We start from the raw sequence: 27,971 nt of genomic DNA on the forward strand, positions 1-27,971 counted from the left end.
TTTTTGTTCCAAATAAAAAAAAAAATAAAAAAAAAAAAAAGGTTGATTGTCACTGCATGCTTGTTCATGCCTTTCCTTTAGCATGCCTTTGCAAGATATACTTGCTCATGTCTTTGCAAATCCCATGGAAATTGTATGCTTGTTTGTTCTTTGCCTTTTCCATGACTTTGCAAGGCACGGTAATGACAGGCTTTGGAACCACTCATTCAACTCTTGCCCTCAACGTCCTGAAATTATAACGATATGGGAGAACTAATGAAAAGGCAGGAGTACGCCTTGAGCTACAATGTCAAAATTTGGGTCCTTACATGATGCAGAAATATACTGTACAGAGTCGTCAGCTTCACATCAACCATCAAGCTTTGCCAAGAAGTTACTGAGATTGTATTCTTCGGTGTACTGTGATTGATCCCACAACTCCTCCAGCCCACCAAGAACTGCTTTCAACCCCTTTCCAGTGCCCATTAATTTCATATCTCCATCAAATTTTCCATCAGGATGCTTTAATATAGAAGTTCCCTAGGAAACAAACAAATAGTTGAAACATGTCATTGACATCAACTAAGAACTTGCAGCAGACACATAACAATTCAATTAGAACTTGTAGAAACTCGTATTAGCTTCTGTAAATGTGTGCAGCATCCAAAAGAACCACAAGAAAAACAATAACATGGTTATCATATAGGTTCAACATCGGCATGAACATGCAGAAGATAGACCAGCTAGCGATACCTTTTTAGATGTTTCTGCAGTAGCAAATAGATCAAGCAGTTGGTCTGTGTTCATGGTTTTCATACTAGCATTTTCAGCATTAATGACTGCATTAGCTACTGAAAGCTTAAACTTTTGCAAGCTCATAACTTTCTCTTCGAGAGTGCCACGCATAATAAGGCGATGGACATTGACAACTTTTTTCTGACCTAATCTGTGTGCTCTGTCCATTGCCTGCAAGTGAAAAAAAAAAAAAAGGTAAATAAGAATGAATAATGCTGAGCAATTAGGGAGCTTCACTGAATTTCATCTCAGAGATCTTTTATTGAAAACTAGACTTGAAATATGGCAGCTGGTGTCTATCCAATTTCAAGAGAAGATGATGAGCAATTAGGGAGCTTTATTGAAGTTCATCCGAGAGATCTTTTCCTGAACACTAGACATAAAATGTGACAGATAGCCTATGATTCCAATTTCAAGAGATGAAATTTAGACTCCTTAGAGGATAAAGACAGCAAAAGACAGTCACCTGATGGTCCCGCATGGGGTTCCAGTCATGCTCCATGAAAACGAGTGTGTCTGCAGATGTCAGGTTCAACCCCAGCCCACCAACTGCAGAAAGTGATTCAATTTTAGACTTAGTAACACTCTTGACTGTGAATCTAGTACGCAAGCAAAGGATAAAAAGCCAACCATGGGTTGTGAGTAGCAGAACATCGATTGTAGGGTCCGAATTGAAAGCTTTGACAATATCAAAACGTTTTTCAGGTTCAACTGACCCATCCAGCCGCAAGTAGGTTACACTGCTTTCAAGCAACATGTAAGACCATTAGATCACTATACTATACTATACTATACTATACTATAATATACAAGAGGACAAACACTGTGAAAGCAATTACACAAATTCACTATACTAGATAATGATTCTTTTACAGTTATACCCACCATATCTAATAATTTATTTGTCACATGTACTCAACCCACCGATTTCTGGCATATTAATTTTTCTAGGTCCAACAAAACAGATTTCTAACTGAAATAGTTAAAACTCATGTAATACTGTTACTTATCAGAATTGTGGGTCAAGATTATGAGAGAATCAACACTAGAATAACTTTCCACTCCAAAACAGTCTTTCATAAGATTAGGAGACTAAAGCAACTAACACAGATGCATGATAGAGGTTCAGGAGACCAACCTCTTCATATGAGTGAGAAACAAGTCTCTTTCTATTAAGTCCAGAAATGCCTGCATGAGAAGGCATTGCACATTATAAACCATGAATGTAAGCTAATGTAAGCTAAGCACAGGTAGTTTAAAAGAGAATTAACTGAATAAGTCAAACATAAACGAACAATACTTTATGTTGAGCAAATATCAAGACTCTGTGCTGCCCCACACTTATGGCACCTTCAGAACTAGAAGCATCAACACCTATTCCACACTCTTCAAGAATCTCCTGAAGAGCAACTAGTTTGGGAGAGTGGTATGGTTTGTGCAATTCTGAAACTGTATCAAAGCCTCCCGGTAGTAGCTCGGACAAAAGGCATGCAATTGAATCAGGGACCTTTTCTCCAAGAACAAGCAATGGGTGACTGCAAAGTTTAAGCAAGTACTGAAGTGCCTGAAACAAGAACAAGTAACATCCATTCAATGATAGGAGCATACTGAAGCAAAAGAGAATTAAATACAAAAATAAATAACAAAATTACCTGAAAAACATGGGATGAAGCTTTAGGTGATTCACTACGCCCTCCTGTATCTGCTAACTCATTTTGTTTTACAATACTTGAGATCTCTTGTCTCACATGTGACCCAGAAAACTGTTCATACAATTTCAATTGTACAGGGCTCAGGTCACAGAACCTGTCCTGAATAATTTTCTCGGGAAGATCAGACAAGACTTCATCTTTTGTTCGACGGAGGAGGAAAGGCATGACCTATTTGACAGAATATTTTTTAGTTAGAAAAGTACAACAATTTCTGCACAACTCTTATCACTTTTGCCAACAGTAAGTACTAAGCCAGCTAATTTCACCAGAAAAGAATCTCAGTGAACAATTTGCACTCTTTAAAATTCCAGAACTTGGAATGCATGGAAAATTTCATATACACTTGTAAAAGTTTGACCATAGTATTATTTTTCACATCAGTTTCCAGTGAGATTGCAAGGTCAACTACCAAGGGGTCAAACATCAAGTAGCACAATTTTTTTAAGAAGTTTAATTTGCAAAAACAAAAAAACAAAACCAATAAAGAGGATGGAATCATAAAAAGGAAGGAAATTTACCTGCTTGTGCAATGCTTCCATTGCAAGTGCACCTGCTTCAGCATCCTTGGCAGAGCACTTAGGATCTCTGGCTGCCACCAGTGGTTTTCCATAAGTGGCTTGGAACTGCCCAAATGACATTGAAACAACAGATTTATTTATTTATCATATCAGACTGACAATCATCCAGGGAAATGCGTACACAGAATGTACATGCATCTAAAATTTTCAACTTTTAAGTGTGAAATCAGAGTAGTTTCTCTCTTGATTATGTTATTCTCCAATTTGGAGGATATACATAGCAATACAAACTATCTAGATCAAGTATGAAACCAAATACAATAAGTCAAATATGAATCCTATGAATCTACTGCCTCCAATCTACATTTATTCCATAGAATCAACTCTTTTATTTATACGAGATTTCTTGTTCAAACTTTAGTCAAGAGTTCTGCTTCAACTCATATCAGCCAACACTTTATAAGTAGTCTTTGTAGACCAAAGTTACAAAAGTGGATACTCAGAGCCTCTGCTCCCAGAGAGCAGGGTTTAATATTTTTCCAAACTACCAAGCAAAATGGCCAAATTAATCTATTTGTTCCTGTAAAGATTTATGTGGGTATCTATCAGAGAAATATTTATGTGGGTTTAGCCTGAAAGCCACCATGTGTTTTCAGAGTTTATTTTTATGTTTACTTCTATAAGATAATTTTATCTGCCACATAAAAAGATTCAAGTAAAGAAAACAAACAAAAGAATATAATATATAACAGAAGAAGGAGAAAACACACCTGCCTCTCTGTTCCAAGAAAGCCGGGCATTAGGAAATCAAAAAGGGACCACAAATCCATGACGTTATTCTACAACAAACAGTAGGTTCCTTTTCAGAAGAAAATAGAAAATCAGTTTTAAGCTAATTTCATGAATCAGTGAAAGACCAACCTGGATTGGTGTTCCACTTAATATCAAACGATGCTGGGCTTTCAATTGCTTCACTGAAAGTGTAATTTTCGACTTTGCATTCTTGATCACATGTCCTTCATCTAAGATACAATAGTTCCAGAGAAGCTTCCCAAGATAATCAATATCTTTGCGAACCACATCATATGATGTTATTATCACATTATGCTTTTCAAAATGTTCTCGAAGAGAAATGCGCTCTTGCGCAGAACCAACATATTGGAGTGTAGATATTATGGAAAGATCAATGTACTTCTCTATCTCAAAGGCCCAATGTCCAACAAGTGTTGATGGGCAAATAATTAAAGATGAGGGAGGATTGCCATCATTCAAAGTTCGATGCTCAACTATATCAGAAGCCACAATAGCAGATGCTTGAAGTGTCTTACCAAGACCCATATCATCACATAAGATTCCATGAAGCTTGAAACGTTTTAAAAAGGCCAACCAATTTATGCCTTCCTGTTGATACCTATAACCAAAAGGATCTGTTAGGAACCAGAATGTTGATGCGGTACAAAGTCAAACCAATTTAAACATAATAGTAAGCCCTAAAAAATAGAGTGCTTCTATATCCACCCAACTAACAGTCAACCTCGGCAACCAAACTTCTAAGTGACTCTACCAGTAAGATATACAACAATCAAGATATATTTCCCCTCTTCCACAATTCTAACCAGTATACATTATAAACATGGGTTTAGAATATAGCTATGCATCACGAATAAACTAGGCACAAACATAATTAAAAATGTCCCCAGTTCATTTAGAATTGTAGTCTTAGCTGTTGCAAAGATAAATATCAAGTCAAGTTTAAAAGTTTTAGGCTTAGCTACGACTTCATTCAAGATTAAGTATTTTAGCTACCTTCTCAGTGTCACTTTCAGTTCAGTACAAAGCTTGTAATCATCAATATGGGAGTTGTCAAGTAGTTGCTCCAGAAATGTTGCATCTTCTGCACTCCTGGAGAAACCTTCAGTTAGTCCAACAGGTGGAGGGAGGCCCCGTGCGAGTGGAAGAAGAGGTACAAGAGCAGCAAAGCTGTGAGTCACACTCTGTCTGACAGACTGATCACAATCACTCATACACCTTAGAAGAGGGACAACTAAGAAAGGAGCATATGGAACCAGCTCCACACCCAGTCCTTGGACAAGCAAACTAATAAGCATGCCTGCACCTTGTCTGGCATCAACAGATGTCATATCCCCTAACATGGGTATGACATTTTCAATTACAGCTGCCATCACATGCATTTCCATTGACTTGGCCATTGTGGTGATGCATCTAGAGGAAGCCAATCTAACAGCAACATGGGAATGGCGAACACACTTAAATATGTATGGAAGAAGGGTGAGTAGTTTTGGTTTCAAATCCTCATTTAGCATTGGAGCAATAGAACGTACTACCTGCAAAATTTGAGACAAAATTTAGGTTTCAAGTCTGTAGGTCCACAAATTTTGATGGCTTACCATTTGTAATGCAATAACTCAAGTTAGAATCTCAAATTCCTAAAAATGTTATGTCCTAATTTACAATCAAGTAAAGGTAGATAGTTCAGAACTAGAAAGAAAACCCAAAAAGAAGGAAAATGTCATTTATCAATACATCTAGATTGTTATGGATAAAATAGACATTAGCAGCTAATGCAACAAGGTGAGCCAAATAGTTAGAAACAAAGCATGAACAAAAGAACTTCTAATAAGATTGGGTTAGTCTTTATTTTTTAACCCTTGGCCTTAAGAAAAATAAGGAGTCAAGAAATTAAGGATGGCCACTATTAACCACGAAATTACTACAAGCACAAAACCATTTAAGAATTGAGTGAAGCAGCTTCAAGTTGCCATGTTGAGTAAAGATAGATGTGCTTCTTAAATTTATCTTCCCCTTTTCTTCTAGTTCTCTGATCTTATTATTTTCAAATTCACTCTTATTTTTTTTGGGTCAATACACACTTAATATTTTAGACAGTATCAAAAATTTTAAAAAGGAAAAGGTAAAACAAATTGCATGAGCTTCCGTTTTCATTCCACATACCCACGACATCTCAGTTCATGTAATTACTTTTCCTTAATTCTGCAACCCTGATTGGTCTCCGTGTTGATATTTCGACTCCCCTTTGGATCTTGTTCTTTGATGTATCCGGCAATAGACTCAACTTAGCAATTGAGGATAACTAGAAACACACAAGATTTATACTTGTTCGGCAGAACTTTTGCCTACGTACTATTGTGATTTCTTTGGGTACAGAAACCACAACTTCATTGATTAATAATCGAGTATACAATACTTTTGCAAACCCTAGAACTAATCCCTCTCTTCTCTTGCTCTCTCTTTGTTTTCTGCTAGCTTTTCAGTGCCACACCCTATTTATAAATAGGGTGCCATTTACACTCCTATAATCAGATTAGGTCTCCTAATTTATTTGGGAATAGGAATGCACACTTGCATTCCAATTCTGTTTCTACTATCAGGATCTAATCTAATTGTACAAGAAAATTTATCTTTACTAATCCTTGTAAGACAAGAATCTGTGCACCTTTAGTTTTCCTAATACAATCCTAAACAAAATAGAACTAACAAAAGACAAACCAAATCCTAACAATCTCCACCTTGGTGAGTCTAACCAAGTTTGGACTGTTGCACCCCAAAGTATACAAACCCTAAACCCTGAAGAAGCCCCAAACCAAACTCGAGTATATTCAACCATTCTTGAAGCAGCTCAGAAACTTCAAGAACCTTCACCTTGGCAAACTTATTCTTGCCTCATTAAACCTCAAGTGAGGCGGTGATCCACCTTAATCAATCTACTAGATTGATCAAGTTCAAGCAATGATTGAATTCCTTGGCTGACACTATCTTGGTATGAAAATCTATGCCCCTGTTGTCCGTATAAACCTTTTCAACCCAAATCTCCTCGGACTCCACCCAATCCTGCATTCTGTGATACCTCACTTCATGTGCTTTGATCTTCCATAAAAAAACAGATTCTTTGCCAAGTGAATGGCACTTTGATTGTCACATTTAAGCTTCATGTAATCCTGAGTGATTCCCATTTGGCTCACCAAACCACTAAGCCAAATTGCTTCCTTTCCAACTTCGGCCAAAGCAATGTACTACGCTTATGTGGTCCACAAAGCTACAATTGGTTAGCCTTCCAACCTTCTCTTGTCCAAGTCCCCTACATAGTCGGCATCAACATTATCCCATTGCACATACTAGGCAGCCCATGACATTAGCCTAGGGCACCTTCTCCATCACTTGTTTCTCGGAACTTAGACCATGTTTGGTATTACTTTTTTCCACAAAAAATTGCTCTCTTTAATGTTAAGCCATAAAAAAGTGTTCGATAAAACTAAAATATCATGCTTGTTTTAAAAGCAATGGTGTCTAGACAACATTTTTTGAAAGCAGTCTGTAGGTTGATGCCGACTAAATTTTAATGAATATTTTCAAACCCTGTAACACCCTCATAAATTTTAAAGTGACATTGTTTAACCTCTTACACTCGTTTTATCCTTTGGAGAACAAAGTAATGGCTAGATTATTCAAGTCAAACTCCTTGCTCAACATATTCTTTAAGTCTTGAATTCTAGACTTGTCTTGACAAGCAATTAGCATGTTATCCACATATAGCAACAGCTATATGAACATCCCATCTTGACATACATGATAGTACACAACAATCATATAGCATCTCTAAAATTAATTTTCAGCACAAGGGAGTCAAATCTCTTGTACCACTGCCTTACAGACTGCTTCAGGCTATACAAGGACTTCCTAACCCGACACACTAGGTTCTCTTTCCCATACTCAACAAACCCTTCTGGTTGAGCCAAGAAAATCGTCTCCTCTAGACCCTCATAGAGAAACACAGTCTTCACATCCATCTGCTCAATCTCTCTGCCATGTTGTGCTGCCATTCGTAAAAGCAATCTGATAAAAGTATGATTGACCACGGGTGAAAGGACTTCATCATAGTTCACCCTTTCCTTCTGTGAGTATCCCTTTGTCACGAACCTTGCTTTGAATCTCATGGCATCTTGTTCATGTAATCCTTGTTTCCTATACATCCACTTGCATCCAACTAGCTTTCTATCATTGGGCTTCGGAACCAACTCTCAAACAGAGTTCTTGAACAGAGTATTTCTTCTGTCATAGCACTTATCCAATTATCTCATTCATCATTTGCTACAGTTTCTTGATAAGTAGATGGATCTCCTTGATTGATGTTAAAAGCATAATCAACTTTGTCTTGGTCAATCAAACCCAAACTTGTTAGGTCACTTCTTGTTTCGAATGGGTTTGCAAGTGCCATGCATCTCTAGAATGCAGGTAAAATGTAGGTTGGAATTTGAACCCCTTGGGATGTTTGAGCAAATTAGAGTGTCTGCAACATGCCTTGTTTCTTGCTCTACCTGATTCCTACCTGGTGATGATGTTGATGCTCTTCTTCTTCCTCAAAATTATCAGATTCGAACCCTTGCTCAATTGGCTCCCACCTGAGCTTCATCTTCCCCTGGTCTGATGAATGGAATTCTTGTTGCTTCTTCTTCAGCATCTTCTTCTTCTCTCCAATGCTCTTGACTTTGTTGAGAGGCATCGTTTCTGCACTCCTAATCAAGTAACTTGCATGATTAACCGCCTCTGCCCAAAAACTATCATCCAATCCTGCATGAAATCTCATGCTTCTCTCTTTCCACCAAAGTTCTATTCATTCCCTGAGCAACTTCGTTTTGTTAGAGATTCTTCTTTACTATGAAATGCCTCGTGATGCCTTTCTGGTTACAATTATCAACAAACTCCTTGCTTGCATACTCACCTCGATTGTCGCTTCTCATGTACTTGATCATTCTTCCAATTTGATTCTCGGTTTCTGTCTTCCATTCCGAGAACTTTGCAAAAACCTCAAATTTCTCTTTCATAAATAAACCCAAAATTTTCTAGGAAAATCATCTATAAAAGTAACAAAATACCTAGATCCACCATAGGATTTAGTTGGCACAAGACCCAAACATCTAAGTGAATATAGTTGAGTTGCTCCTTGCTTATTTACACTGGTACTTGCGAACAATACCTTTCTTTGCTTCTTGAGAACACAATTCACAAAAATCCAGCTTGCAATTCGACATCCCTTCTTGCAACCTTCTTTTATTTTTTTTTCTTGGATTTCGACCTACCCTTGTTGACGTTCTTTTCTTCCTTCGCCTTTGCCCGCCCCCTCTCCTTTCCTTTGGCATAAAGGCCTTGAGAGCTTTCAGTTATATCATCTAGTTTAGCATATCACCGAAGAGCTTGAATTACATACTCAAGCTGTAGGGACTCCTCTCCAAACATTAAAGTTATTCGAAAGTGCTTGAAAAACGAGGGTAGAGACCTTAGCAAGATGATAGCCATATCATCATCTTTGTCAGTTTCTTCGACATCCTTCTTCCAGTCAGAAGCCCAAATAATTCATCCTTGAGAAATAGTTTATTGGACATGGTTTTGTCAACTTCTCCAACTTGTCTCATGCTTTCTTAGCAGTTATCGTTTCTGTCATGTGGGACCTGAATAATTTTGTGAGATGAATCTCGATGGAACTGTTCGCCTTCTTGAGAATCTTGGTCTATGTCGGTTTTGTCATGGCCTTTGGCTTCTCACCAAAGGGTACATCATCCAACTCTTGCTGTATTAGTACGTTCTTCATCATCCCTTGCTAGTCTATGAAGTCATCCTTGCCATCGCATAGCATCTTGAACCGAGCTCTTGATATTTGTTGTTATTTTGACTCCCCTCCAGATCTTGTTCTTTGATGTATCCGACAATAAACTAAACTTAACAAATAGAGATAACTAGAAACATACAAGATTTATCCTGATTATGCAGCTTTTGTCTACGTCCAGTTGTGAATTCTCTGGGTAGAGAAACCACGGCTTCTTTGATTAATAATGTACTTTGCAAACCCTAGAACTAACCCCTATCTTCTCTCGGCTGTCTCTGTTTTCTGCTAGCTTTTCAGCCCTTATCGCACCCTATTTATAAGTATAAGGTGCGGTTTACACTCCCATAATCTAATTAGGTATCCTAATCTATTTGGGATAGGAAAGCACACTTGCATTCCTATTCTGTTTCTGCTTTTAGGATTCCTAATCTAATTGTACAAGAAAACTTATCCCTTCTTAATCCTTGTAGGAAAAGAATCTGTGCACCTTTAGCTTTCCTAATACAATCCTAAGCAAAAGAGGACACCTAACGAAAGACAAACCAAATCCTAACATTCTGGTCCCTTATCTTTATTAGTGGTCCTGAATCCCATCATTTTAAAGTAATAATGGAGCTTTAAATTAATAGACTGAATTTTCATATTTGTAACACCATTTGACATTTAATGATGCATATGCACTATCATACGCAAAAATATTTGTACTGAATGCAGTCACAAGATTTAATAGAAGTTAAATAACCAACTAAATCAAGGATGATAAGAACCTGGATATTATTGATCAAGATCTGGGGATCCTTCACAGATTCTAGAGTTTGTGTAATTTTCTTTTCATCTGCAGGATTAAGGGGCTCAATACTACTAGGCTTAAGCACTTCAGTGAGGCAATCCCATAGTTTTGGAAGCTTATCAAATAATGAAGCACCAAACTTCACACAAAGATGCCTCAAGGCAAGTTCAGAGCCTCGTCTGCTAATAAAGCCTTCAACCTTTGAGCGGTCTTCGTTACCAGCCAGAATGACCTTTGATTTCTGCTTACCAGTATTTGTCCCAAAAGATAGGAGATCTTGGTCATCAATAATATCTATGGAACAGATGACTGCAGCTTGAGGTGTTTCTCTAGGATCCACGCATGTTAAATTACATATATTCTTAATTAACTTATCATTTGGGCTTCGGCTACGTGAAATACAATGAGAAATAAGCTCTGCAAGTGCCTCAGCTGCCTTCTCTTGTAGTATTTCCTCCTTCCAAAGAGATTTAAGACATATCAGATTAAATAACTAAGCAACCATAGAATTAAGAAAACAATTATATACAGGAGGTTACCTGTTCTCTTTTGATAGAAGCCATCAAAGGCAAAATAATTGGATTTAGTCGTTCAGGAAGCTCTGACATCCAAACAATAGAAGCAGCAACAAGAGAAGAGACACTAACATGCAGATTGCTCTGCAGATTGTTGCAGAATGTAATAGTGAGCAAAAGGTAACCACTCAAATATAATTATAGAAATGGGGAATAACAAAACCCTCAATAAAAATGAAAAATGTCGGACACTGTTCAAAGAATTCCATAAAAAAAATAAAAAAATAAAAAATAAATAAAATAAAAAGAAACAAGAAGTATCCTTCAGCCTATCACTTAAAGAAGCAGTTCAAAAATATGCAATTATGTCCCACAATTACCTGAACACATTTTAAATATCCACAAGTTGTCAGAAGTCGTTGTTTTGCTGACTCTATATCGTCAACAATGTGCCTTCCCAAAGAATCATTTCCCTCAACATCGTTACACAACATTGGAAGTTTCGATGCAAAATTAATTGCATTGTCCACGTTCAACCTTTCCAAGTCAATTTTGGTAGTAGACAACAAACTCTGAAACATACCCGATGATTGAATAGCATTTAACAACTGACTAGCCTCACAACGCATCTTACAATACGTTCTTGAAAGCTCGGCATAAGGAAGACATGGATCGTTTGTAGGGAAAGCAGGTTCAGAGCATGCCAAGAAATCCAACATCAAATGTTTGAGATGGTTCAGAAAACCTGGCATAACTCCAGCATTTTCAAACACATCTGCACTTTTAATCTCTTTGAACCAAGAAAGAAGAACCATAGATGCCATCTGATTGCATATGAGTAATGATTAAATATACCAATACTAAAAGAGGAGAAACTTGCATTTGAAATCAAATGGTACCTGCCGCTGGACACCAGATAAAGAGGTAAATGCTTTAGTCAGTGGATCAATTACATACTGCATTGAAGTTTCGTGCAATCTAGAAGCAAAAACTCCCAATGCTGCTGCAGTAACCACTCTGGTATGCGTAACTGACATTTCAACATCCGCACCAACAACTATCTGAACATTATTGGTTGAAGCATCTCCACCTTTTTCTGGAATGGATCCCTTCGAAGATTCCAACCCGATGTTTCTACAAGACTCATTTACAAGATTCACAGCTCTCATTTTAGCTGCTGCTTTAAAATGACTCTTTCGTGGGAGAGCAACAGGCCAAAACATTTTTGTAGAATCTAATGCTGATCCATACGGAGTAGTTGCAAGCCCTATCCAAGAGGACATATATGACCTTGCAGCAATTTCCAAGTCACCTAATGGACACTGGTTAACAGCCGGTTTTTTTTTTTGGGGGGGGGGGGGGGGGGGGGGGGGGGGGGAGGGGAAAGAGAAGTGTTAGAACTAGCATAAATTTTTACAAATAAGAATCAATAAAATGTAACCAAAAGCAAGAAACAGAAAGCAAGAGCAAAGGCATCAAATCAAGAAAATTAAGCAAAGACAGCAATAGATACCACTGGTGGTAATCATTACAAGTTCGGACAATTAAGAACAACCAATATGTGTGTGTGTGTGTGTGTAAATATATATTTTTAAAAAGAAACATTTATCATAACAAAAATTCACAATCAGTGATCAAGAAGCCGACCAGAATCCAGAAACAAAAAGGAAATTAACAGAGATCTACAGCAGCCACATAGAAAACTATGATAGAAACTCCATAGCTGCCTTCCAACGAGTATGAACGGATGAGCAAACATGGAAATATGTGGCGTGTCAATTCCATATATAAATGTAGAAATGTGGAAAACAATATCCAGGTAAAAGGAAAGGAGACTTCATAAGAGAACAAAATCAAGAAGCAGGATAAATACATCTTCAACGAGAAGAAATAAACAGAAGTACAATTAAAACCATTCATTATCACAAAGTAAAGAACCTGAACAAGGAGCCCCCAAACTCTCTCTGAACGTTTCAAAATTTCGTCATTTGATTCAAGCAGTAAATTCTGAAAAACAATCCGAAGGGTATCACCCAAGATAAAAGAAGGCCAAAATGAAGTACTCGAAGACTCAGAGAGACTCCTTTTGTATCCTGCTTCAAGTAGTCGTTCCTGCAAATGAAAATGCATGGTAGAGAATTAACTGTACATCAACATATTACAGGCATGCAAACAAATAATTACGCATACACCCTCCCACCCAAACAAACATGTCTATATGCATACTTAAGAACATCAGAACCTGGATCCACAAGTAAGCATTTTATAAATGTCACGTACAAAATAGTACCAATAAAATAATTACATGTTTAAACACAAGAAAATATAACATTAGATAGATGGTAATAGAAAAATCACGTCACTTGTGGTGGGACAACAGGAATAATCTGGCTTTGCTAATAATGCTATTGTTAGCCATGTTCACTCAGATACCAGACCAAAAGTCAATGCAAGTCACATTCTGGTCAATGGGGATTGGCAGCATCTTGCTAGATCCGATCAGCTTCTCATTATTTGTAATGGTTGTCTTGTTGTCCAATGAACATAATTAAAGGTCAAAATGTGGTGTGCACACCAGGAAATCTGGTTTCTTAAATAGTTACAACACTCGCAAAGCCAATAGGGGTGCCTTTGCAAGCGGCGAGGGTGAAACTGCCTTGATTTATGCATTGAATCATAGGCATGATTTCATAACTTGGTTGCCGGTCAATATACATTAACAGATATTTTATTTTGGGCCTTTTTATTTCTTGCTCAAAATATAACTTAAATTCATCCTTTATCTTAAGTTTTTATACGAAACAAGACGCTTGTAGTGACAAAAGACAAAATGAATAAAGACTTTAATATACAATTTATATATATATTTCTTAAAATGGTTGAAAATTGGATAACAAAACAACAGAGCCAAGAGAAGAGAAGTTTACCAACGTGCGGATAGCTGAATAACGAACTGATGTGATACTATGCCTCATAAAGGGCCACAATCGCGGTGCAAGCGTTGATAACATGAAAGGATTATCTTGCGAAATTAATCCTTCTCCCGTATCATCAATGCTACCCAATTCATTCAAATCAATCTCTTTTGATGTCAATGCCTCAAAAATCTTAGGAATCATGTCTTCTTGGGAATAGATTTCCGCCAAAAGATTCATTACGCTGCAAAAACAATATCCACGATTGAAAGGACTAAGATTCTATTTAGACAAAAGTTGGTTATAAGTTATATATCAGATTTTCACTATATTTACAAGCGTGTGATACCTCTTAAGCGGATAAGAATGTGCCAATAAGAATCTTTCTAATCACTTACAGTGCAGATTAAAATACAACTGCTTATTAAGTTTTTTTTTTTTTTTTTTTTTCCTATTAACATGCAAGTGTAACACAAACTTTATAACAATAATTGAGAAGCATAAAACATATGGACAAGACATCTGAAACCCGAGATGCATATACAAACCAAAGAAGACAAACTAAATTCCCCACATCAAGATGATGTGTGTCAAAAGGCTAATCTTTTTTTTTACCACATAATTTATATCACACCATATCATTTAGGGAAATTGCCGTATGTAACACAGATTGCAAAGTTTTTCCAAAAATACCATCTTTCTGAAATCAATGCACAAATACCACCTATAAATATTTATAACAACCTCTGTTCTCCCTTTTCTCTCCAATTTTCCAAATCTTCCTCCAACTCCATCCTTTCTCTCCTCTTTGTTCAGTGAAGTGAGTGCGCACAAGACTTTCCTTATTTGTGTGCAAGTCATAAATTATCTCATGAGGCATATTACCTTGAGAAAACTATGATGCATATATTAATAGAAAACAAAAAGACAAACTGACTACAAAATAATTAACAAACAAGTGTACCTGCTAGTGGATGGACTTAAATCATCCAAATCAAGTAATATATCCCAAAGCAACATCACTATAGAATGCAAAGTTTCACCCTTTAAAGCAACAATAGCAGCTGAGGTAGGTATCAAAGCATCTGCAGCTACTGCTCGAACATCATCATCGGGGTCCTCCAGGCCAGCTTTACATGCAGACAGGACCCGGTCAAGCAAATCATGAAGCATCTCCTGGTGTCATAAAAAGAAACATTTTTATAAAGAAATGATTGTATTAAGATCAAAAGAAAAAACAAAGAGGTTGGTCCAAAAGACCAAACCAGAAAACAGAAAACAAACACAACTTAGAAAGCAAAAACATAGAAAACACCGATTACAAACAAAAGCATAGAAGCCATCAGAGAAAAGCCGCCTTCCAGTCTAGACTAAGCACAAAAAGAAGGGAACTTTAACGAAAAGCTCCCGGTACTGTTCACTTTAACGAAAAACCACATTTTTACACTAAAAAGTCAATCCTGGTACTATTCACTTTACCCTTTATTTTGTCCTTATCGTTAAAACTCAAAGTTTTCAAGCGCTTTTCATTAGTTTTCCTTCAAAAGAATCATAGAAATTATAAAATGTGATTGACAAGAATCATAAAATGCAAGAAGAAACAACCAAACCAAAAAGAGAGACGCTTATTCACAGATAAGCCTACGCATTGTGTTAAATCCACTAAGAAGCTGCTCAAGAAAATCTCAGCAGGAGGGCTGGGTCAGGTGATGAGGATAGATTTTGCTTCACGAGTAAAGTAAAAAAGGAAACGGGTACATCATATCTCTCCCTCAATCCTCTTGAGGCACTCAACCTACCAATAATCACTGAGAAGTTAATCAAACTCAAGCAACAACTAATCATCTTCTACCAAACCCTATTCATTTCAAACGCATGATGTAAAAAGGCCAATCAACATGGCTGCAAATTTTATCAAACTTGATTCTAAAGACATATCCTTCCTTCTTAGCATCCACAATTCCTCAATCACCTCAATGGGCGTGGTGAAGCTTCATCCAAACTTGTTTTCCAATGAGGATAAACTGAAGCCAACACTTTTAGGTATGGTGGGAGTCCAACTCGTGAACAGAAAGCAGCTGGTTGAAAAGCCCATTAAGGAGGAGGTTAAGAAAAAAATTGTTTTTAATGAAACAAGGACAAAAACATGGTTGTAGATGGTTTTCCATAAGCAGCGTTTCAGCAATGTTAGACAATTATGAAACTGGACTTCATGACAGTATTACAGAGGTCTACACCCCATTTCACCCAAGTTGGTGCGAAACTGGAAAAAGAAGTGGTTTTTCGCACAGATTGCTCATAGTGCAGGGGGGTCGATTCTACGAAAGATAGGATCACTAAATGAAAATTCACTGAGATTGAATTTCCTTCCATCTGCTCTTCCCAAAGCAAATTGCACGTAGAGATCCGCAGGGGCTCATAGTTTAATTGATTGAAACGTACTGCTCATAACGGTTATATTATAGGTTCGAGCCCTACTAAGCCTAGCACCCCCTTCTCTGCACCCGATACAAGGCAGTCAAAGTCCTCACCACCCTGCAGATCTCAATCTAGTGACAGCACCTGGAACTGCACACCATCCGCTGCCCTGTCTATAACAAAAATTTGGGTTCCTTGAGAAACTTTAGATGCAGTGTTAGTGGGTTGCAACTTTTGTGGACTGCTAGTCAAATTTGATTGTGCTCCTCCCCATTGTTTATTTTTTATTTTTGACAAGAAACAGAACTTTTATTAACAACAGGAGTAGTTACATCAAACAGATAAGAAATTCACCATCTAAAATACTAGCCGAAACCTCTCAAGGACTAATTTACAAAAATAAAAATTGAACCCAAACTCAATTATAGCTGCTAACACATCCATCGATATCATAGTTGCCAGATTCGGCCATTTAGAGTTCGAACTCCGTATTGGTACGTCTGTTCCGATCTTTGACGGTTCAGTTGTGAATTCGGTGTCTCTAACCAGATTAGACAAAACTTGAACAAAGAACTGAAAAAACGCACCCGGATCACCGTAAAATTCACTGATGTCGTCCTTGTTGTCAGAGAGACTTTCTGAAGAACAGAGGTGACTTGCTCACCCCCCCCCCCCTTCCTTCGAGAAGAGTATCATACTAGGCAGGTTCCTATTCGTCCTTGTGTTTGTTGGTGAAGGAGAAAAAGGAGAGGTCGGGGAAAGAGAAGAAAGGGGAGAGAGAGGAGGGAGGGACAGAGAACTGGAATGCAACACTGAGAATTGAGAAGAAATAACAAAGGGAAAGGAAAGGAAACGTCTACAAATAAATTAATTATTTGTTTAATGAATATTTAATAAAAAATATTAAAGAGATAAATCATGATTATGTGAAGAAATAACCAAGGAAAATGATAAGTCTTTGGTATCCAAGTCATAATAAGTAATATTATAAAATATAATTATAAATGTATCATTATCAATATTTTTATATACAAATTAATTTATATTCTTTAACCAATTTAAAACGAATCGAACTGAACGCCTACTCTTTGGCGAATGATACTTTATGTTACTACCGAATCGTGTATCCGAACCAAACTACAAACTCAAATCGTACCCGTATCTGGCAACTATGATCGATATAGAAGAATGAGAATAGTCCTCATTCGCCACTTAAGCCCAAAGAGCCGCCCAACATGTAACTCTATCCCATAGTTCATCTACTCCCACTCCCTTATTGTCCTCAAAGAGTCTTCTATTACGCGCCAACCAAATGTTCCAACAAACTACCAACACCAAACTGCCCCCACAAAGTTTTAGCTTTCTTCCCCCTACCTAGATCCTAGAGCCTCCAACATGGTGCTTAGAAGCTCAAAGCAGCCCTTTGGAATAAGCCAGCTAGCTCTAAATTCCTTAAACTTCCAACCACAGCTTTGCTGTATGGAATAAGAACAAAGTAGAAAAACAAGATTGACGCTCTCCTCCGATGATTTACACAGACAACACCACTGTCGCTTTTGTATTTGATCACAAGTATTGACCTTCCCAATAACCAATAACCACCCAAGGACTTCAATTTTTGGAGCCCTCCCCATTTTTTATATTCTGCTTACTACTTTTATTAATACATATATTCTATTTCTTACCAAATAAAAAAAACAATTCCTTAAACATACCCATAGAATACTGTTAGAAACTGTGGATCAAATATAATTGTCCCACATTGAATGAATGTCCATATTACAGTGTATTAAGTGGAAGCTCTTCAATAAAAAAAAGTGGAGCCCTCCCCAAATTTCACCAAGATGTTTTGAGATAAAACCTCACATCTGGATGGGACAATGGACTGTAGGTCCATGACGCAACCCAAACTTGGACCTAAGCAGGGAAGTAAGGGAAATATTGATGCAACTTGGGAAGGGCCGAAAGAAGTGGTTCGCAAACAAGTGGAACCAGATCCCACAGTTTAGGCTGGGACACTAGGCTCATTATTATCTTTGAGGTGGCGCAGCCATATGGTCAGATGGCTAAACAATGACCCAATAGGTGGAGTAGACTTGAGAAAATCTTAACGGAATGATGATACCTAGGGACCAATCAATCCTCAAGATGGAGTTGCCTGTGAGATTTTCCAGCAAATTGGGATGATGATACCTAGGGATGGACGGTTATGATAATTCAATAGGACTTGTATGAGGAATTGTGATTTGATCCAAGGTGGAGAATGTAAGGAATGGTGTATTAAATAAAATTGTCCCATATTAGAGAAGTGAATGTCCATACTGGGGTATATTAAGAATGAGGTCTTCCTAATATACACTGAGAACTTTTGAGATAAAATTTCAGATAGATGGGTCCATAAAGCCTGACCCGACCAAATAATGGACTTAGGTGGTAAAGTTAGGGATAATAACAACGTAAACCGGGGGAGCAGCCACCAATAGACACTGCAACCCATCTTTCCTTTAAGAGTAATGGAAATTATACCAGTTGCTCTGTGCATACCTCACACTAAAATACATAAAAATAAACCTATGGCTCATTATCAGTAAATTAGAACAAACACCATGACAACAATAAGTGTTATAAACAAACACTTAAAAGGGCTAAATTGGAGGGGTCAAAAACCCCTTGGCTATCCACTTACAATGTTCTAATTGATTATTACTTGTGATCTTCCCTTGGTGCCCTTCTCTCATCGCAAAATCAGCAGGCTGTTTTCTAAAGTTTGAGTTTGAAGTGTGAGCATAATGTTATCAAGGGCTTACATGTGAGAAACCCTTTATTTATTTGCATGTCATTTTTTTAAGGAAATTTAAAAGATGCAAAAAATCCATCAAGAAAAAGAATCTATGGATTCGATATAGATCCTGTTTTTGTATTCATTTACAGATCAAAAAGAAATGTTCAAACATTCAAATATTACTTAATACCTCAACTTCTAAATACCTGAAGTACAAAGAACCACCACAAAAACTATTATCCGCATCATAAAACTTTGAGCTCTATATTATGGAAAATAGTAAAAAAAGATAACACATGACACATCAAACAACACATTGTTTCTTTTAGTAATGTCCAAAATATGCATGGTACTCCAGCAAATCGCAAATTATCTCAAAATACTGCAAACAGAAACAAATACTTACCTGCCGCACGGCAACTAGATACTTAATACCCAATAGGCTTCCATGACGAATTTCCCATTCTGGTCTACACTGAACAAATCAAAATATCAGAAGCATAAATACCACAAAACCAGTAATAACAACTAAGTGGAACCAATATACAGCACTAAAAGCATGGCAATGCCATAGCTGACATTTACCTGCATCTTCAGCAAGATGTTCAGTGTTTCATGAACTAAAGTGGGATGCATGTATTTGAACACAACACCCAATGCTTGAGCACAGGTTTCACGTACTGGAGCAACTACCTGATCAGAGACATAATCTCCAAAACTGTACCCATAATAAACAGAAAAAATAATTATTTTATCATATGGAGATGCGTGGAGTTTCATACTAACATCCACATAATTTAGTACTAAGCAAATTAATAAATTAGCATGCCTACTTTTTTGTTTTTTTAATTCTTTTGGATAAAAGGCAGACTTGACTAAAAAGAAAGACAAAAAAAGTCATACCGGTCTAGTGACAAGACACACAAGAAACGAATTGCACAATCTTGAAGAAATTCACAATTTTTAAGCCATGAATGCCTAGCCAGTTTAACCAAGTTCATCATATCACTATTTTCAGAGAGCCTTTTCAGCACATCCATTTTCTGAAAGGATCCCTTATTGTCAGACTGGGCCCTTAACTCAGTTGCCTGAGCTGGTTGCTCACATGGCTCCACCTTAACAGAGCTAACATGAAGTTGACCATTAACCTGTCCAGAAGGCGACTTACAACCACTGTCTTCTCCCTGTATACTGACATCAAAATCCCCACTCTTGCTGGCAGAGACCATAGTATCCATAAATGGTTCTCCCTGCATACTGATATCAAAATCCCCACTCTTGCTGGCAGAAACCATAGTATCCATAAATGGAGATGTAACATCTTCAAACTTTGGTTTTTTCAGCTCTGGTTCAGATTCATCAATAGGAACTTGCATATTCAAATCAATCTCTCTGTCTCTCTTCATTGTAGATGACGTCCATTTATTTTCTAATTCCACAAACATTGCACCCTCCAGGCTCAAGTCAGGCATAAATACTCCAGCAGAAACACCTTGATGGGTTAAAATTTCTCTCAAAGCCATCACGCTACCATGGCGTACCTCCCAAACTTGGAAAAAAAAAATTAAAAACAATATTGTAAGACTAAATATCACTTAAAAGCAATTATAAAAGCATATTATCAATATATATATATATAGATATATATAGATACATATATACACATAGATAGATAAAGAAAAACAGGACAGCCACTTAAAGGCTACATTGAGAAGGCAGCCTAAGCCTTGCTAGAAATAAAAATAATAGAAGCCAACCTGGATCAAACATATCTAGGATTAGTTCCTCAACGAAGCTATGAAAAGGCCACCGCCCTTCTCCATCATGTTCAACTTTTTCTTCGTGATTATCCAGGTCCAAAAATTCCTGCATAGCTAATAAACATTAAATGCAGAAACTTATTCCCCACAAAGTACGAAACTAGTGAGAAGGAAGAAACCAAATTAATTCTGCAACAGAACAATGGTTAGGAAATTTACACCTGAATATCATAAGATGTTAAACCTCTTACAATAGCAAATGCGAAAATGAATAATTCAATAGTGTGTAGAGATCAGCCTGTAAAATCTAGTGAAACCTAGTATCAAATTCCAAACAAACCAGTGCATCAATATCCTAGCTAGTAGAAGAGTAAACCTTCAAGTTGAAAACTTTTGAGCTATCATAAGTTCATGACCAAATTATTCCTATACAAATGTCATTTAAATCATTGATGAACTACGATAATACATAAATAACTAATTATATTTCCTTGTTTCTTCGCCCCTATAATCATCCCCTTCATGATCCTTATCTCCCCTTAACAAGGCCTAATTATAAATAAAAAACTTAAATGATAATTCAAGCAACCTTATCATGAAAACTGCATGCAAAATTTATCCAACAAATACAGCGTGTCCCTTAATTGCCTACACTTGAAGTTTACTCCACAAACTTTTTTAATGACACTCCTTCAAAATATATATTATTCAACACTTCATATTTTATTACAACCAATTAAGAAGTGTTTGTATGAAATGGCATACAACATTCACATCACCTAGCACCAAAAAAATAAATAATAATAATCAGTAGGCAACCTAGTACCTTATTAGTCCCGAATGAGTCAGGACATGCCCCCTTTGGTGGTATATTTTGAGCACATGACACCTCCATATCCCCATTTTCAGACAAACCTTTTGACTGGTCTTTCGAAGTGATTTTTGCTTTTCGTTTTAAAAGATTCAATTCCCTGGGACTTGGCCTTTTTGATAAGACACTAGGAACCATATTTGCAACTAATTGCTGAATACTATGTGATGTATAAACTCTTGGATTAGTCCCGTTCCCATGCGAGTTGTGTAAAATAAAGTCTTCATCCTTTATCATATCATTCACATCCATGAACTGCTCACATATATCCAAACCTGTATAATAAACAGTGAGATTTCTATTAGACCCAAGAGATTGAATTGCATGTTAGCACACCATAATTAATGTTCACAATGACTACATTACCGATAAAATAAAACACCACTAACTACATATTCTGGTATTTAACAATGGTCTTCCCCCCTGTTGAGAATATCGCGTTTAAGAATGGGAAAAACAGAACAAACACGGGAAGTCTAAAACAAAATAACCAAGACAAATAACAACGAGAATTAACGTGGTTTGGCTATATGTGCCTAAGTCCACGGGACAGCAACAACAATCTTCCACTATATCAATAATGAGTACAAACAATAATCTTGCCAAGCCTCTAGAATAGACTTGACGAAAAGACCTGAAAGAACAAGAACAAGAAATACACTCTCTCTTTTCTTTTCTCTTGCACACACTTTACCCTTACAATATTCTCTCAATCTAATCCCTTGAGTGGTATACAAAATATTGTTTTGCTCCCAAATTCAAAACTAGTGCAATAGCCCCTTTATATAGACATAATAAAGGTCTTCTTCAACCAGGATTATTAATCCTAATTGGAATCTAGTTATGAATCCTTCTCCAATTGAGAAACTAACTCCAAATGGGAAAACAATTTAAATTGGGTACAATTGAGAAAACCACTCTAATTGAGAAAACCACTCCAATTGGGAAAACCACTCAATCTTCTAAGTATATAATTCCTAATAGACTTAGGACAACTCATCATGGCTGGAAAAACCCAACACCCCCTTGGTACAGCACTGCATGGATTCGCAAAACGGTGAGTGATCTAACATATCAAGACTTTTGGCTTCATTGTATCCATCTGTATCAGTACGATATAGAGAATAAAGCTAAGGTTTGTCAGTTGGGTTATACCCAGAGATTGTTCTTTTATATTAAAGAAGCATAAGTTACCTGGAAATGGGAAGAAGAAAGCCAAGGTTTTATGGAATCAGTGATTTTGGGTAACATTGTTGGGTTTTTTCCAGCCCATGATAAGTTGTCCTAAGTCTATTGGGAATTAATAGTCTTATAGGATTAAATTGTTTTCTCAATTGGAGAAGGATTCATAACTAGATTCCAATTAGGATTAGTAATCCTTATTGAAGAAGACCTTTATTATGTCTATATAAAGGGGCTATTGTACTATTTTTAGGGGGGAGCAAAACAATAAATTGTATACCACTCTAGGGATTAGAGTGAGAGAATATTGTAAAGTGTGTGTGAGAGAAAAGAAAAGAGATAGTGTATTTCTTGTTCTTGTTCTTTTAGGTTTTTCGTCAAGTCCTAGTTCTAGAGATTTGGCAAGATTATTGGTTGTACTCATTATTGATATAGTGAAAGATTGTTGTTGCTGTCCCGTGGACGTAAGCACATACTGCCGAACCACGTAAATTCTTGGTGTTATTTATCTTGGTTATTTGTTTTCGATTTCCGGAGTTTGTTCTTGTTTTTCCCATTCTTAAAACGTGATATTCTCAACAAACATCAATGGAAAGAAATAGGCTGATCTTTGAGGTCCTCACAGACAGCAGGAATAAGGAGTTATGGGATAAAGACCGCAATGGTCGTCATTATGGGCTTCCATTTCCTGAGTTTAGAGATTGTTCTTTTTCAGATATCTGGCTTAACTGAAAAGCTGCTATTTGTTAATTTTATGGAGTTTCATAGAGGCGTTGAGTTTAAGGTGATCATGCTCACGTTCCTGCTTTGTTTTACTTTATGGACATCTAGTCTGCTCATGAAATTTATTGTTTAGGCATTAAGATTTCGTCTCCTTTCAGAAGAGGGAAAAAAAGGGACTGGACGGCTGTTGTATTCTAGCTGCATAGTTTATATTGGAGTGAGAAAGAGTAGGCTTGCAATGTATCAGCTTTGCTCATGCGGTGATTTGGGTCAATACGATGGAGAATTGGAGATAAACAGAAGGATCTTTGAGGATTTTCTTGAGTTGGTTTCATGGAGCTCTGGGACAGGACTCTGTTTATGGCTGTTCTTTGAACTTGATTCCTCAGAGTTCATGGGAATTTCATTTTCACTGCTTCGGCTTGACTGGAAGGTGGCTGTCCTATAATGGTTTTAGGTCTTTTCCCAGCTGTTTGTGCTGGGTGGTTTTTTTTTCTGTGTGTTTCAGAGTTAGTCCTCGACCGACCTCTTTATTGTTTTTCTTCTTTTTAATACCCGTATCACATATAAGAGAAAAAAGAAAAGAATAAAACTCCAGATTTTAGCCCAAGATTAAAAAGAAAACCCAACAAAGCCTTATCCCACTAAGTGGGGTAGGCTGTATGAATCCACCTAAAAAAGAAAACACATTAAGGAAAAAAATTCCACATTAAAAATCATAATCTGGTGTGTAGGGAGGGGAGTACATGGTCATTGGCTTGCAGGTGGGATTTTGGTGATAGTTCCAATGGGTGGGTGGGTGAATGACATTTGGGTGGTGGTGTGAGTTTGCTAGACAGAGAAAGGTGGGCCCCACTATGCCATGTGGCAGCCAACAAAAGGCCACATCAAGGCCAAACTCAGCAATAAGGAATATGAATCATCAGATATGCAGTTCAGATACATGTCTCCAATCCAATGATAGCTAAACTTATTCTCAAGTGGACACTGTCTAGTGATTGTCTTTTCCCATCCAATCACTAGAAAACATAATGGTTCAAAGAGCCAATCATCTTATCAGTATTAGTAGATTGAACTTTAAAAATTAACCATTACACTCTCCCCAACAATACACTGTCCACGCTACAAAGACAACAACCTAAAGGGGATTTATCTTTTTTACTTTTTGGCCCCAGTATATTATCAGTGCAAAAAAACTAAACTATTACTAACCTAAACGACGTCGAAGTGTTTGTTTCTGACGAGCCAGTTTCTCGCTTGGGCTCTTCATATGATCATTTGCAACATCATACTCCTGTTCCAAAAATGAAACATCCATTATAAAGAAGAAATGAAGACTCCGACAAAGCATATTTTTTTCAATCAGAAAAAAATAAATAAATAAACCAAATTAGGCCATCCTCTTGCACAAACAAGCATCTGCAATTCAAAAGGCAGTATCCACAATTCTCTATATCTTTTATAAGAAGCCCAGATGTTATTTAAAATCAGAAAAGTGATCCATTCACGAATTATTAAACTGTCAGCCCTTTTAATATATCACTTAATCAGACCACTTATCCTTTCATTTTATGAAACCATATATCACCTAGCACAATCAATGAGCAACATAATTCCTCCTTTTAGAAATTTAGATTTTTTTTTTTTTTTTTGAAAGGGAGAAATTTAGATATGAATAATCATTAAAATAGATTAAACAAACATAAAATAAAATAGGGAGAGAAGAACTATAACTCCATCTCTGATCTCTTTAATTTGTTTTAATATATCTTGCGTCTAAAATGTGGCACAGATACATAAATAAATAGTTAAAAATGGCTAGACTGGTCTGTTAATGTTTCCCACGATTATCTTGTCGTAAACATGAACAAACATTAACACACACATAAATGATAGAATTGCAGATTGACATGGACAGTTTAAAGAAACTGCCTATCTAAATTACATAATCAAAAGTGAAATTTAGACATCTTCCCTCTTCACATAAGAGCAATTATGTCAACAAACATACAATAGACACTGCATTACCTGTCCCCCAGATGCAAACAGAGCACCAAACTCCAAAACCTTTTTGAGATCAAAGCTGTTAACAAAATTCAAAGTTAGATAAACAGTCATGCCTACATTACAGGCACAAATCAAAAGCCAACCAAACAAGAGCATTACAAGTGTACAATAATCCCACCTTCTAAATGACGTGCCAGCAACGTTAGAATCAAAAATAGGGAAGGCAACCATATCTTCAATAGAACCAGATATCCCAGCATCAGCCATCTTCGATTTAATACAAGTAAAGAGTTCAATCAAAGAGGTGTGCTTCACATTCTCAGCAATAGCCCCAACAGCATGAGCGGCAGCAACCCTTGTATCCCAGTTTTTGCTACGAAGATATTGGGAAACCTAACCTCGCAAGTTACATAAGTTAAAGACAGATTTTTTCACAAAAAAGAAATTAATAAATTCAAAATGACATAAAACTTTTTACATCAAACAAACCAACCATAGGCCAGAGCATCTATCAACAAAAACCAAAACAAAGAGAAAGTTATACAACAGTTAATGAGAAATCGGTTTCATATATTTTTCTTTCTTTTGAGAGGAAACGCAAAAATCATGGCAGTCAGTTTTAACTCACAGTTGAATAACAGATGAAGGGAATAAATGCAGATGCGTTGTGTTATTCAAAATGGCTGGGACAGGTTTTGAGGTTTTGTGGTATTTCACATTCTCTTAGTAGTTCGTGTACAGTTTGGCATGACTTTGGGTTAGCTGTCCCTTAATAAATGTTTCTTTTTTATTTCGGATTCCTGACAATAGAGATGCTACTGTTGAAGTTCATATTTAATATAAGGCTCTTGTTTAAGTACACTGAAAATAACTTAACTTTACTTGGTGGTGAATGTATAAAGAAAGTGGGAAGATAAATTTTCTTGTAAGACACTAAAGTTGTAAATTTGCTGGTTTATTGGTGTTGTGCGCTAAAGTTGTACATCTATTTGGTATCCATTGTGTCGTGTGCTCAATAGAGTTGTACATTTGCTGGTTTGTTGGAAGGGCTGATTCCACAATCAGAAAAATAGCAAATTTTGCGTGAAAGGCACAACCAGACATTTGGAGGTATTTAAATTAATATATAGGGTTAAAAATACTTTTACTTAGAAATTTATATTAGTGGATGTTAGCTCTTAGCAGCCCTCGTATTCTTTCTTGGATTTCGATCCTTTCATTACCATATATCAGACCATAACCGGTTTCTCCCTATCCCTGAATGAAAACGGAAAAAAGTGAAGCTCTACCTAGCTGTCTAAAAACAAAAAATGGCGAACATGTTTAAGCTTAGTCACCAGAGAAATGAAGTAGTTGTAATGTTGATTTTCAAATAAAACTCAACTTCGTCATTTGTTTAGTTACATTTTCAAGGCAGCAAAGATGCAGATGATATAGTGTGCATGGTGTAACTGCACGAAAAACACCGTGGAAGTCAGTAATACCTTTTTCAACAGAGTGCTCAAGTCCTGAGGATGCGCTTTGGCAATGTCCCCTATCTGCCGAGCAGCTGTAAATCTGGTCGCTTGGGTTGAACCAGCTATCAGGATTGGGTTAAAGACAAAGTCAGTTTGAAACTTTGAAACCAAAATATTGGGAGATTGAGGAAAGGGGGTGATCCGTAACCAAACTAAACAACATGCATTCAACCACAATTTAATTTAATACAGCTTAAAATATAAGCAAAGGAAAAGGTTGAAGGATACTGTCCAAGAGAGTGAGGAGGCGATGGAGACGAGAGGACTGCTGGGCCATAATAGATCATTCCAACTCTTCTTTCCTCGGTGCCAACAATCTAAGTACTAGTAATAAATAATAGTAGTAACGCTGTAAACTCTCTTCTTCTTCTTCGTTGCCGTCGTTTTTCAACAAGTGCGGTCAATGGAAGCAAGATATACAATCTTCACAGTTTTTTTTTCCATTACAGAGGAAAACGTGTTTCGGTCCAGACACCAAATGCGTTCCTGACGACCGTGTTTCAGGCCAGACACCAAATGCGTCAGATGTCTGCAAATCCGCACAATTTTTGAAGATTTCAGATAATTTTGAAAAAAAATTAAACAAACCAAGAGGAAGAGGGCAAAGCAAGTGCGAAAGCATTAGATCGAGCCAGCAATAAGCAATCACCACCAGAGGAGGCGATGGCACCGGCAAGACGACTTACCTGAACAAGTGCAAGATAAAGGCAGCCTAGTGTCTCTCCTTCCTTCTTCCACGGTGGCCTTGGTTTCTTCCCCAACCGCGTTTACGGCGACTGCTAATGGTTTTAATTTTTTTAATTCCTTTATTTTTCCGTTGGCTTAGTAGACACGACACGGATCTTGA

The 27,971-nt window shown here is 37.0% G+C and overlaps 1 protein-coding gene across 4 annotated transcripts; it reads right to left on the bottom strand.

The window, feature by feature from the left end:
* Positions 1-18: 18 nt before the first annotated feature.
* Positions 19-27,971, bottom strand: LOC103964971 (TATA-binding protein-associated factor BTAF1). Of its 4 annotated transcripts, XM_048569256.1 has the most exons (30): positions 27,811-27,971; positions 27,353-27,653; positions 27,092-27,186; positions 25,786-26,000; positions 25,629-25,683; positions 24,813-24,894; positions 21,651-21,970; positions 20,822-20,930; positions 19,968-20,613; positions 19,650-19,782; positions 19,471-19,539; positions 14,829-15,040; positions 13,877-14,108; positions 12,888-13,061; positions 11,849-12,271; positions 11,330-11,773; positions 10,974-11,093; positions 10,412-10,891; positions 4,811-5,349; positions 3,926-4,415; positions 3,775-3,843; positions 3,005-3,109; positions 2,427-2,654; positions 2,075-2,338; positions 1,913-1,962; positions 1,405-1,514; positions 1,241-1,323; positions 733-945; positions 309-519; positions 19-227 (listed from the first exon to the last, which is right to left on the bottom strand). In XM_048569256.1, the coding sequence occupies exons 2-29, from the start codon at positions 27,399-27,401 to the stop codon at positions 349-351; spliced, it is 6,180 nt and encodes a 2,059-aa protein (XP_048425213.1). In that variant the 5' UTR covers positions 27,402-27,653; positions 27,811-27,971; the 3' UTR covers positions 19-227; positions 309-348. The 4 variants fall into 4 exon arrangements, with proteins under 4 accessions (XP_048425213.1, XP_048425212.1, XP_048425214.1 ...); XM_048569255.1 differs by lacking the exon at positions 19-227 and having other exon boundaries at positions 229-519; XM_048569257.1 differs by lacking the exons at positions 19-227; positions 24,813-24,894; positions 25,629-25,683; ... (2 more) ...; positions 27,353-27,653; positions 27,811-27,971 and having other exon boundaries at positions 229-519; positions 20,822-20,938; positions 21,651-21,773.

Source organism: the organism of the source record quoted next, unplaced genomic scaffold, assembly GCF_019419815.1.
Source record: "Pyrus x bretschneideri cultivar Hongxiangsu unplaced genomic scaffold, Pyrus_bretschneideri_v1 Contig5, whole genome shotgun sequence".
Classification (NCBI taxonomy): Eukaryota; Viridiplantae; Streptophyta; class Magnoliopsida; order Rosales; family Rosaceae; genus Pyrus; species Pyrus x bretschneideri.

What these genes read in the sequence shown, in the direction of transcription:
- LOC103964971 (XM_048569256.1), bottom strand. Translation starts at nt 27,401, where the DNA reads ATGGCCCAGCAGTCCTCTCGTCTCCATCGCCTCCTCACTCTCTTGGAC. An exon ending in TTCTTGGAACAGAGAGGCAG is followed by an intron (nt 3,110 to 3,774) that starts GTGTGTTTTCTC and finishes TCATTTGGGCAG; the next exon opens with TTCCAAGCCACTTATGGAAA. An exon ending in TGGAAGCATTGCACAAGCAG is followed by an intron (nt 2,655 to 3,004) that starts GTAAATTTCCTT and finishes TCTGTCAAATAG; the next exon opens with GTCATGCCTTTCCTCCTCCG.